Below are 12,210 nucleotides of genomic sequence, written 5' to 3' on the forward strand. Positions count from 1 at the left end.
AGCTTGGGCTTGGCATTACAATCCAAAAAGCAGGGAGGGCTGGGGCTTGGAGGGGGGATGTATGCCACAGGAAATGGCAAACTGACCTGGTTTGGCACTAAATGGATCCATAAGAGTCTGTGGGAGATGCATGGAAGCAGCTGGAGTCTGGACACATCAGCAGGGGCTGTACCTGGGCTTTTAAGCCCTTCCCTGGGCTGTTTTTCCAGTGTGCATTCCTCAGGGATGCAGCTGATGCTGCCCCTGTTTAAAGGCAGAACTGGCCCCTTCCTGTGACGAGCCACGCTCCCACAGACTCGATGAGCCAGGAGAGACTTGATTTGATTTTTAAACACATTGCCTGCCTAACAGTATCCATCTCCCTTTGCTTTTTGCCTGCTTTAAGTGAAAATCCTTGATGCTCCCTTTCACAACGGCTCCTCTTAACATTTAATTTGCTTTTCTATTATAATTATGAACTGGCCGCGAGGAGGAGGAGGAGGAAGAGGAGGAGGAGAAGGAGGAGGAGGAGGAGGTGGAAGAGAGAAGCCCTGAACGGGCATGGAGGAGCTCTAGGAAACCTTGCACCGGAGTCAAGGAGCGCTGAGCAAGCTCCGCTGCTCTCATCCATCGGCGCCTGCATCCTTGGCACAGGCGGGGAGGGAGGCAGGGAGAGGATGCACTGGGGACCCGGCGAGCTCGGCTGCTGGCGTGTGGCAAGCAAAAAGCCCTCCAGGGCTCGGGGAGGCAGGCGGGGACGTGCGCTGCCTTGGAAGAGAGCGCAGCCGGCTGGGCGCGCTGGAGGAGCAGAGGAACTGCAAAGCCGAGGAAGGGAGGGGAGGGGGATGCTGGAAAAATGATGCAGCTCGTTCAGTGGATTAGGCAGCCGTGCCTGGAAGTGGCAAAGTGGAAGAGCCACGGATTTGAAAGGCCGGAGGGATTATTCTCCTGTGCTGCCTGACTCGCAGCACAACAGAGGCCAACAAACTTCACCCGGCGCTTTCTGCGGCGAGCCCAACAATCTGCAGAACGCCCTGGCAAACCTCCTGGGTTGTGATTTCTGCATTTTCAGCCGGGTTAATAACGTTGGAAGCAGCAGGAAAAGGGGGCTGGCAAATATGAGCCATTCTAGCAGGAGTTGTAGAAAGGCATATTCATCATGTCAGCACTTTGGAGGCCTGGAGAGCTCGTGATGAGAGGTTTCAAGAAAAGACTGCATAAATAGGAGGAGGGAGGCTTCTATAAACAACTGTGATGGACATGCTGGAAATACAGAGGAAAGGGAGAGTGGCTGACCTTCCTTGATGCTGTAGGTACTGACGCCCTTGGCAAAACCAGCAAAATTTAACCCCAAAGCAAATTCCGATTTCAGTTTCCACCTCAGCTCCAAAAACTCCAGAGAAATGACAGGCCCCAACCAGGCTCTCTTTGGGAAGCTGAGTGTCACCCGTGGTGCACGAACTGAACAGGGGCTGAATAACCAAACAGCTCCACTTCTGGTCTTTGAAAAGGATGATTGTCCCTCAGGCTGGTCACCCCCAGGCTGCCAGCATGGCCATGGGCTGGGAGAGCTGCTCATGCCAGGGCTGAGACAGGGCCATGTCCCTCTCAGCTGGGACAGATGCCCCATGCTCAGCACATCACAGCAGTGGCGGACATCAGAATTGGCAAAATATTCCCTGTGGTGGCTTCCAAGCCTTGTCTCATCATTAATTAAACCTCCACTACGTCCCTGTCCCTACACAATCCCCTCCGCTGCCTTCCCCTTCTCTTTTCCTGGGCTTGGTGAGAACCATGGTACCAATGACAAGACCTTAATTCCTGGGCACTCATCAGAAAAGGCCCTACAGCATTTAGCTGTTAAAAACCCCCTTTTTACACTTAACACCATCAGAGCATTGCATAGGCATTGAACCATTTGTCCTCGCAACACAAACTCAAATCTGGCCAGTTTTATCACCCTACTTGTGTAAGGAAGGAAACTGAGGCAGGGAATGGTTGTGTCTGCCCAGTGCGAAGCGACAATTGAGTGGTGCCACAGCAGCAGAGCCTGCTTGCCTCCTCCTGATACCACCATCATTCCTTTAGCCTGGACCGGGCATGGAAGAGCTGAATCCCATCTTTTCCTTGACACTGACTTTTTTTTTTCTCCTCAGAGGAATGAGCAAAAATTTTACCCAGCGAACGCAGCCGAGATTTGTCCCAAAGTGGAAACCCCCAGCCAAGGTGGGAAGCGAGCAACACATCCATCAGCTGCTGGGCACTGGGAGCAGAGGGGAGAGGCTGGAAAGGTGGGGAAGAGGGGGCCACTTACATGGTAATGTTTCTGCACGGTTCTTTTGGATCATTATGCAGAGCTGTAGCACCAGTTGAGGGGCGCTCTCGAGGAACGTTTCCAGGAGGCGCAGCATGTTTACGTCTGCATATTCGTACATCATAGCCCAGTAGAAACGCCGCTGGTGTCCCTTCCGCCTCTGGCTCTGGATCCCCAGGTACATTGTTCGGATATACCTGCAGGGAACAGGAGGGAAAAGCTGGGCGTGAGATGTTGGAGCTGCAGCAAAATCTGTTTGTGGGGGAATGGGGTTCTGGGGAGACGCTGGGGTTTGCACGGTTCTTCCACTCCCTCCTGTCAGATCTGAGGAGGATTTTTACAACTGGACTAATCATTAATGTTGGAAAAGACCGCCAAGATCATCAAGCCCAACCTTAAACTGGATGCCACCCTGAGAACAAGACCTTATAATGAAGTACATTTGGTATTGCAAGGCTGGGAAAACTTTTCACACACAAATGTGAAGCCTGGGAGTTGGAAATGCTTTTGAAACACAAGAAAACCACTAATTTTCATCACAGGAAGAGAACCCACATAAAAAAATATGGGTCCTAACATTTGGAAGTGGCTTGACAGACCATCTAACCCCCCTCAGCACTCTGGTAAGGAGCTTCTCTGACAGATCCCAGAGCCCAAGATATGTTTGGACCACACTCTCAGGCTCACTGTGAGACTCAGAAAGTTGTCCAGGAATTAGAATCTGACAATCCTTGTGGGTGTCTTCCAGCTCAGAATATTCTATGATTCTATGATTTGACCCTATTTCATCATAGTGGAGCAACGAGACCCCTCACACGCACCACGTGTGTGACCCCCAGATGTGAAAGGCCACAGTTTGTCACTGGCCAGCTTTGAGACTTTGGGCAATATTGGAGTACAAGGAGGTGTCTCGTGCATGGGCAGGCACAGCTCTACCATTGCCTCTGTCTCAGGATTTGTGGCATTTAAGAAAAAAACCCTAACAGAGTCCTTTCTAATGTTTGTTGATATCACAGAATCTCAGAATGGTTTGGGTTGGAAGGGATTTTAAAAATCATCTTGTTCCAGAGGCAGGAGCACCTTCCACTATTCCAGGTTGCTCCAAGCCCTGTCCAGCCCGGTCTTGGACACATCTAGGGATCGCCAATCTAACACTGGGTTTTTTTCCTTCTCATCCTGAGCCGTGGCTGTAACCTCGTTTGGGATGGGAACCATTTCACCTAATGCCGACCCTGAAGCAGTCTGCGGCAGGCAATAGTCGGAAATGTCCCCTCCCGGGACTGTTCATCTGTCCCAGCTCCGCTGCCAGCGCCTTCTGGAGGCTCTGGGAGGGGCTCAGGGCACACGCTGGGGTTTGGCCAAAACGATTAGATCATCCCCTGCCACTCGGGCGAGACTGCACAGGCGGGGAGAGAGGAGGGAAGGACGTGAGCCCGGACAGCCTCCGCATCTCCCAGTTGCACCCAGGCACGGGGAGCTGGGGACAAACAGAGGCAGCTCTGCGAACCCCGTCCTTTATCCAGCATCGCGTCCTTCCTGAGCCCGCTCGCAGCTGAGTGGCAGAGGAGGAGAAAAATCCCGAAAGAGGACTGCAAGGACACACAAAAAAATACCGCGGGAAAGCCACCAGATGGGGCTCGACACTCGAGAAAACGCTACGCCAGTCACACGGCACTGGTGACACTGGTGTGACATCCACAGCAGACCCCGAGTGGGACGCGAATGGCCGTGGAGCATCTGCTCTCCCAACACGCCCAAATCCACCACCTGCACTTGGCATTTCCATGGAAGACCCCAACCCCAGGAGCTGCAGCATGACACAGGCATCCTGCCTTCCTTTCGCCCAGGAATTAAATAAATGCAGTTTAGCTGGAAAGGCAAAGTCAGGGAGAGTGTCGTGGCTTAAGGAGAAAGCAGAGAAAAGGAGGACGCAATGGTTTTTATCACGTCAGTGACACAGGGCCAGCCTGTCACCAAAACCAAGTGGTGGTGCCCATAAGGTGCTGCCCCTTGGCAAAGGCACTGCCACCTCTGCCAAAATTCCACCAAATCTGCCCTGTAGTCCTGGATGGTCTCCCCCTCCCCAGAAGCTCCCATTCCTTCTGGTACACAAAACCTAAACTCCTCTTCAGAATGTTAAAACACTCATTTCTCATTACCTCAGCCAGGGACAAGAAGAATTTATTGGTTTTCACCCTGCAGCAGTCTTTTACCTGTTTGTACATAGTTGCCATGTAAACCTTTCATTTCTCCAGATTAAAAAAAAAAAAAAAAAAAAAAAAAAAAAAAAAATCACAGTTCCATAGAATCATAGAATTATTAAAGCTTGAAAATATCTTTAAGATCATCAAGTTCAGCCATTCCCCCAGCACTGCCAAGGCCACCACTAACCTGTGTCCCCAAATGCCACATACACATGGCTTTTAAATCCCTCCAGAGATGATGACTCCACCACCTCCCTGACCAGCCACTTCCAATGCCTGATAACCCTTTCCCTGAAGGAATTCTTCCTGATGTCCAGCCTGAACCTTCCCTGGTGCAACTTGAAGCTGTTTCATCTCATCCTGTCCCTGTTCCCTGGCAGCAGAGCCCAAACCCCCCACCAGCTGCCCCCTCCTGTCAAGAGAACAAGAAGGTCCCCCTGAACCTCCTTTTCTCCAGAAAAAAAAAAAAAAATCTTTCATCACCTTCCCACAGTTCACATTCCTACACCTCTTCTTCTTCCACACTGATGTTCCCACCAGCTGTCTCCACTTTTGGGTTATTTTTATGACCATCTTGGCTTTTCCCAGCCCTCAGGTTGTCTGAACCAAACTGCAACAATTGGGCCACTCAAAAAGATTAGGAAGAAATTATCAGAAGGGACACAATGTCCTGCAATGATTTCTTCTGGATCTCTGTGTTATGGTGAATATCTAGGGATTCACCACCATCTAAGAAAAATTTAGATTTTTCTTACTGTCCACAGAAAGAGAATATGACACCAATCCATGGAGGCAGAATGCATGGGAAAATATTCAAATTCATGGGATTGACACAGTGTCCTGATCCTGTCTCCATCAGTGGCAATAGCACAAACACAAAATTCTCCTTGACTGCTGAGCCCACAGCCTTTGGTATTGTGCCTCTTCCATGGATGGGGAAACTGAGCCAGAGAGCACCAAAAAGATGCTCTCAAAGTTTTTTTGACATCAAACCCCAGATCTTTTAGTGCTGTCCCCTGCCTCTGAACACCATATGAGTGGAGCACAGTCCTACCAGCTGATGCTTCTCCATCCAGGGTGGACATAATTCCCAGCCCTGCCCAATCTGACCCCAAAGGACAAATCTGTCCCTATCCTATGGGGCTGTGACCTCAGGAACCCCTTGGCAAATGTTGGGCAGCATGACCAAAGCAGCCCCAAGGACCATTTGCAGCTGAAAATAAATGAACTTCCTTTTTCTTTATCTTCAGTCCATAAAAAAACACCGTGCTCTGTCTTCAGCATCCTTCAGACCAAAATCTGGCAAAGAGGGGAAAGGAATGACTAAGACACCATTCCTTCTTGATGCCAGCAGATTGTGAGAATAACTGGGAAAAGTAATATTTCCACCTTGTGGGCTTTCAGCAAGTAATAAATACCTACTTAATTAATCAACATAAAATTTCACCCAGCTCCAATACTGATAATTCTTAACCCTATTTCCAAACACCAATGTACAGAACTGGTGTAAACAGTTTTATTCCAGGTCATCTGTTTCCTTGTGTTATTTTATTTACTTCTGCGGGGGTCTTTCAGACTTTTCCTAGCATTGGTTAAGTGTAGACAACTTAAGAAGAATTAAGGAAAAAAAAAATCAATGTCATTTCACCTGAAATTCGTTGTTCCCGGTCAAGCTGGTGGCAAACAAGCTTCTATAATTAGACTTTAAAATCCATATTCAGGCCTGATCTTCAATCTTTAGCAACACGATGCTTCCTCTTATGTCAGTGAAAACCATTCACTGCTCCATGCTTTTGAAAATCAGGCTAATTTATTTATTTAAGAGCTTAATTTTGGAGACAGGAGCCTAACTTTGGGCTTTTTTTTTTTTTTTTTTTTGAATGCTGGCTATTTTTATATATGAGTGTGTGTATTTGTGTGTATTTTTAGTCCTAAGTCTCATCACGGCTTCAAGAGATAGAACTAATTTGGGGTTGGGAGGGGGATTGGGGTGATGTTTTTTAATTTTTTTTTAGCGCACAAAGGATTTGCTGTCCCCTCCCTCCTGGCAGGGCTCCCAGAATTCCTGCTGGTATAATTACCCTCACGCTTATTTACTACTGATGTCACAGCAGCACACGAACTGCTCGGGTCAAAGTCACTGCTGTCCCTGCACCAGAGCACCTTTCTAAGGAGCCAAACCCACCAAATGTGGTCAAATAACCTTTAGAAAGAGGTGCAGGAGCCCACCAGGATGGAGAAGAGGAGATGTTCCTCAACCCACCATGAGCTCTGTGGAAAAAGCTGCTCCGTGGGGATGACAGGGGATGCATTCTGGAGGCTGAGGCTCTGGTTTTGTATCATGAAATGAAGCTGGCCAGCTGGCAAGGCTCAGCTCTGCGTGGTTACATCCATCTACTTGGCCCTGGCCAAAATTTCCAGGGACTGTGTTGACAATTGTACAGGGTGAACTATTGCAGGGTCATGCCTGGGCCCTGGCACGGTTGGATTTACAGAGGATTTTCCCAGTGTCACCAGGAAATGTAGGCAGATGCCTTTGGCAATGGGCTGGTTGAGGGGAGGAGGATGTAGATGTGTAAAAGGGTCAGAGCCCTTTTGGGAGCCCAGAAAGGCACATCAGGCTGTGCTCTGGAGGCAGAAGATTCCTGGTGGCCTGTCCCACACAGCCACAAGCTGACCAAGGGCAGGAATCCCAGGCTGTAACAGTCTGATCACTTTTCCTCAGGACAACAGGCCAAGACACAAGAAATGAATTCTCTCATCCTCCAAAACCAGGAAACTTCCTCCATATTCAGCACTGGGAATGATTCCTGGACCTTATAGATTGCTGAAACCTGCACAGGTTGTGATGACTTGGGAGAGTCCGAATATGCCTGGACCATTCTAATGATTATATTCAGATTTTGCCATGGAATCACAGAATACTCTGAGTTGGGAGGCACCCACAAGGATCATTGAGTACAACCCCTGCCCCTGTACAGGGTGTGGTGAAATTGCAGTGCCCATGAACAAGTCTTGAAATTACTTGGTTTATCAGTACAGGTATATGAAAAATCAATTTTGCTCGTGCCCAGCCTTCTGTTGGGGTGGAATGCTGGAGAGACAGCTCTGATGCTGTGGTAGGCAAAACATTGGGGTGTTACCAACACCTTCCCAGCTCCAAATGCAAAGCACAGCAGTGTGGGGGCTGTTGTGGGGAAAACAAACTCCATCTCAGCCAGACCCAGCCAGAGAATCACAGAATCTCTGAGGCTGGAAAATATCTCTAAGATCAAGTCCAAGCAGCAAGCCAGCACCATCATGTTCAACACTAAGCCATGGCCACAAATGCCATGTCCATGCTTCTTGAACACTTCTAGGGATGGTGGTTCCACAACGTGATGGTGGTGATGCCACAACGTGCCACAGCTTGGGTGTGTTCCCCCTCCTCCTGTCCCTGTTCCCTGGGAGCAGAGCCCAATCCCCCCGGCTGTCCCCTCCTGTCAGGAGCTGTGCAGAGCCACAAGGTCCCCCCTGATCCTCCTTTTCTCCAGGCTGAGCCCCTTTCCAGCTCCCTCAGCCCCTCCTGCTGCTCCAGCCCCTTCCCCAGCTCCGTTCCCTTCCCTGGACACATTCCAGCCCCTCAATGTCCCTCTTGTCATGAGTGTCTCAGAGCTGTCCCCAGCACTGGGGGTGCCCTCGCAGTGCCACCCCAGGGGACAGCACTGCCCTGGTCCTGTTGGCCACACTGTTGCTGGATATTCCATGTCACTCTGCTGGCTCATATTTAGAAATGTCCTGTGGCATTACGGGAGCGTGGTTGTGACCTTGGTGACGTGGCAGCAACACTCACATCATATGGATGGGCACCATCCCATGGCACCAACCTTCTCCCTGGTGCTCCCTCCTGGAGGAAGCGGATGGGAATGGGGGTGTCCTTCAGCTCACCCCCCTGCCACCTCGCCTTCCTGCAAGGGGCCTTGTGCACTGGAGGGTGTTCCCAGATTAAAATCCCTCTCTTCAGAGGGGAGGAAAGGAGGCCATGTGTAACTGCTGGGCTGGAAGGCTGGGAGCAGAGGCTGCCTGAACATCCCCTTACAACGAGGTTACGTGAGGCCAGATCTCAGCTGGAGCGAGCTGGCATCCACGGGGCTCTGGCAATTTACACCAGCTGAGGCTTTGGCCTGCTTTTTTAATTTTAATGCATTATTTTCATTCTAACTGATATAAAAGGAATAGGAGATGCAGCACTGGAGCAACAGGGGAGTAGAAAAGTGAAACACTGTCTATTAAAAAAATCAAACTCAAACTTAGAGTTGCCATCACCATTAACGTGCTCAATATCAACATTTGTGAGCTGTTTTCTTTGTTATAATGTCACATGCCAGTGATAAGCATTCTCAGATGGATTGTTATTGTTCCTAGTTTGAGTATCAAAATAAGAATTACAGGATCCCATCCAGCTGCTGATATTCCACAGCTTTTTCTGGCTGCTCCCGCAGCATCTAGGGACTGCATCCAAGCTGTCTCCTAGGGAGTTGCTCCTGGTCTGGCCTGAACCCTGAAGGAAGTGCAGGATCTATTTTTACCACTGCTGGTGGTGTTAGATCAAAACCATGCTGAACTGGGAAAGATCACTTTCCACCTCAAAATCAAGAAAGGGATCCTTATTTCTGCACAAACTCTAATCCAGCCTCCTCACAGGTCATCCTGATCACACACACCTAAATAATCATTTTGATGACCTTCATCAGGGCCCTGATCTTCAGAACTGGGGTTTTCAGTGCTTTCTGACAACTTTGGGGGATTTCCTTATACAGTTTATACCTAAAAAATGCATAAAATGCAACAAGAAGTGTGTTCGTCAAGGGGTTTAGTCCTTCTGCCTTGCAGTTTCCAATCTAAATCTTACCTACTTGTTTCTATCAGTTTCTATTGAGGAATTAGTAATCTGTATTACAAATTCTGGCTTTTTGTCAAATGCACAACTGAAATTTGTGTTTGAAGGAATGATTGTCCCAGTCTTCTGCTGCACAGGAGAAACTGTCACAATTTCATGTTCTAAGCCAGTTTGAAGATGTTTTAAAGCACAGATGGCTTTACTACACACCAACCTCAAAAGATGCAAATGATTTATAAAACTTATGTTGGGAAGGATCATATTGTTGGATCACAGAAGAATTTAGGTTGGAAGGAGATTTTAGAGACCTGTGGACTGAGGCTCCCATCCAAGTGGGGATAACTTTGAAGGCAGGGAAGGTTGGTCATGGTCTGGTGCAGCTGAGTTTTGAAAATCTCCAGGGATGGAGAATCCACAGACTCTCTGAACTTGTTCCAGCATTTAACCCCAATCCCTGCAGAATCATGGAATCATTCAGCTTGGAATAGACCTCTTGAGTTCAACCATCAAGCCAGCATTATGGGCATGACCAAACCATGTCCTCAAGTGCCACATCCACAGGTTTTTTGAACATTCCTGGGGATGGTGAAATGATTTCCAGCCCAAGATCACTTCCACTACTTGAAGAAAGTTTAAAAAATCATCCACTTCTTGGAAAGAGTCAATTCCATCCAACAGTTGGAATTAAAATAAATAAAAGCATGACGCTGTAGTATTTTTAGGATCTGGTTCCAACAGCTTTGGTATTTTCTGGCTGATTTAACTCATGGCTGATAATCTGGGGGTTCTGATACACAAAACAGAGCTTTGTGGTTGATGATTCCTGAGAAATGTCCCCAGATCCGCTGAAATTATTGCTTTGGTAGCAGAGTCAGGTGAAAGGGACATAAACCTACATCCCCTCCTTTGGGGCAGCGCTCCTGGTCTTGGTTCAAATCCCTTTTTACTGAAGGTTTAAGTGGGTATTTGTGACTGTGAGGGCACAGGCAGGGCTGCAGGTGTGATTTCATCCTGCTGACACACACTGGGGTCACAACCTCCAGCAGATGCACAGGGCAGGAAAGTGGGGCAAGGGCATCACTGCAGATAAAACTCCAGAGGCCAAAGGTGCAGGAGCTGCTCATGTTGCTCCATCTGGGAGATGTTTCTGGGATTTGTTTCTGTGTCTGCTCTCCTTCCTCAGCTGCAGAGTAATTTTCTCTGACTCACCAGCTGAAAGATCACAACCAGAAGAAGACAAACAAATTATAAGGAAGGGCTAGCCCTAAACAGCCCCACTTTTTGGCACTGATTTGTCAATCCTTCCCCAGCCTGGCTGTTACTGAACTATCCTTGCTTAGCCAGAGCCTGCCCAGTGTTTCTTTATTTGCAAAAATAGCCATGAACGTGTTATTGACATATTCACCACAATCCCAGTTTTGGAAGCAGCCAGGCAGCCTCTCCTTGCTGCATCCCCATGGCTGAGGCGTTCCCCTGGATATCCAGGTTGCAGAATTCCCCATTTCCAGGCCTCTGCTCAGTAAATCAATACAGAATCAGAGAATAGCTTTGTAGCAGCAGCTACCATTTTTTCCACCTAGACTCCTAGAAATCATGTTTGTGTTTTCATTTGTTAATTATTTTCTGAGATGTAGAGCTCTAAAACAGGAATACAAACCCCAAGACCTCTCCAGCACCCCTGCATGAATGCCCTTTTTTATTAAATTTCATTGTGGGGACCATCTCCATGCTGCATGAAGGAGGAGGCAGAGCAGCAGGGGCTGCTGGAGAGGGTATCCAAGTGATGGGTGCTGCAGAGACATGTCACAGCATCTATCACACGTGGGATGGTCCTAGCACTGAGCCAAATGCTCTCTTTTATCATGGATTCCCCCTCTAAGTTAGTGATGAATTCTTAAACCCCAGTCCCTTCCTGTTTTGCACATGCTTATTTGCTTTAAGGATACTCCAACACTTGGTGCTGTCGCCTCTGGCAAAGTCTTCTGTTGTAAATCAAAGCTGTTAAACAGCTTTACACAGGGACCAGGAAGTTGGACTCAACACTGAGTTTTTGTGAAAATAAGGTTTAGTGTCAGGGCTCTCGTGGTGGAAATGAAGATGGTCCCAGTCCAGCCAGTCCTGCAGGAGCAGCTGAAAGCCTTGAAAGGAAGCAGAGGCGTTCTGATTGACTTGTCTTGGCTCCAAGCAACAGAAGTTTCAGGGAAATTCCCTGAAATGCCAAAGAAAATCCCAAGCAAATGCCCGAGGACTCTCAAAATGTGAGTGTTCAAGCACATGATTCTCAGAGGCACATGGGAGCAGTCACCTCACCCTTTGAGCAGGATGGGTCACGTTACAGTGTTTTAACCCAGATGGTCTCGAGAAGTGATTTGGCATTCTGTGGGCTCACCAGAGCCACAGATATCTCAGGGGAGGAGAAGCTGGCATTGCTCTGATACCAGTCAGTGACAGGGACACATCTTAATCTCCTCACAGAGATCCCTTGGTGGAGGACGCAGAGCAGGAGAGGAGAAAGAGATGATTTTTGCTATCAGTGAGTCCCTTGGAGATGGAGGCACTTGTGGTTTTCTTGTCTAAGGGGTTCTCAGTTCCTGAGGAGCTTAACAGTCTGGGGTAGTGGGTGCAGAGATCTGAACAGACACAGCAGATTGTCTGTGATCTGAACCCTCAAAAGCCAGTGTGGACTCCAGGATCACAGTAACAAAGCTGGGAGTTTGTTCCCTCACTCAGAGGGAGACATTTCCATTCCCACATTCTGGCTGCTGGAAAAGATGAGGGGGTCACCTCTGTGGCTGGGAGATCAGATATGGATTCTAGGAGAGCATTCCCTGAAT

At 48.5% G+C, this 12,210-nt stretch overlaps 1 protein-coding gene across 1 annotated transcript in view; it reads right to left on the reverse strand.

Moving 5' to 3' along the window:
* XKR6 (XK related 6) overlaps window positions 1-12,210 on the reverse strand; it is a 206,546-nt gene that overhangs the window by 56,341 nt on the left and 137,995 nt on the right. Inside the window, exon 2 of the mRNA XM_021540532.4 lies at window positions 2,294-2,490. Coding sequence (XP_021396207.2) covers window positions 2,294-2,490 — 197 coding nt within the window. The remainder of the gene's footprint in view (window positions 1-2,293; window positions 2,491-12,210) is intronic.

The sequence above is a fragment of the Lonchura striata genome, chromosome 3, assembly GCF_050655825.1.
Source record: "Lonchura striata isolate lonStrDom1 chromosome 3, ASM5065582v1, whole genome shotgun sequence".
NCBI lineage: Eukaryota > Metazoa > Chordata > Aves > Passeriformes > Estrildidae > Lonchura > Lonchura striata.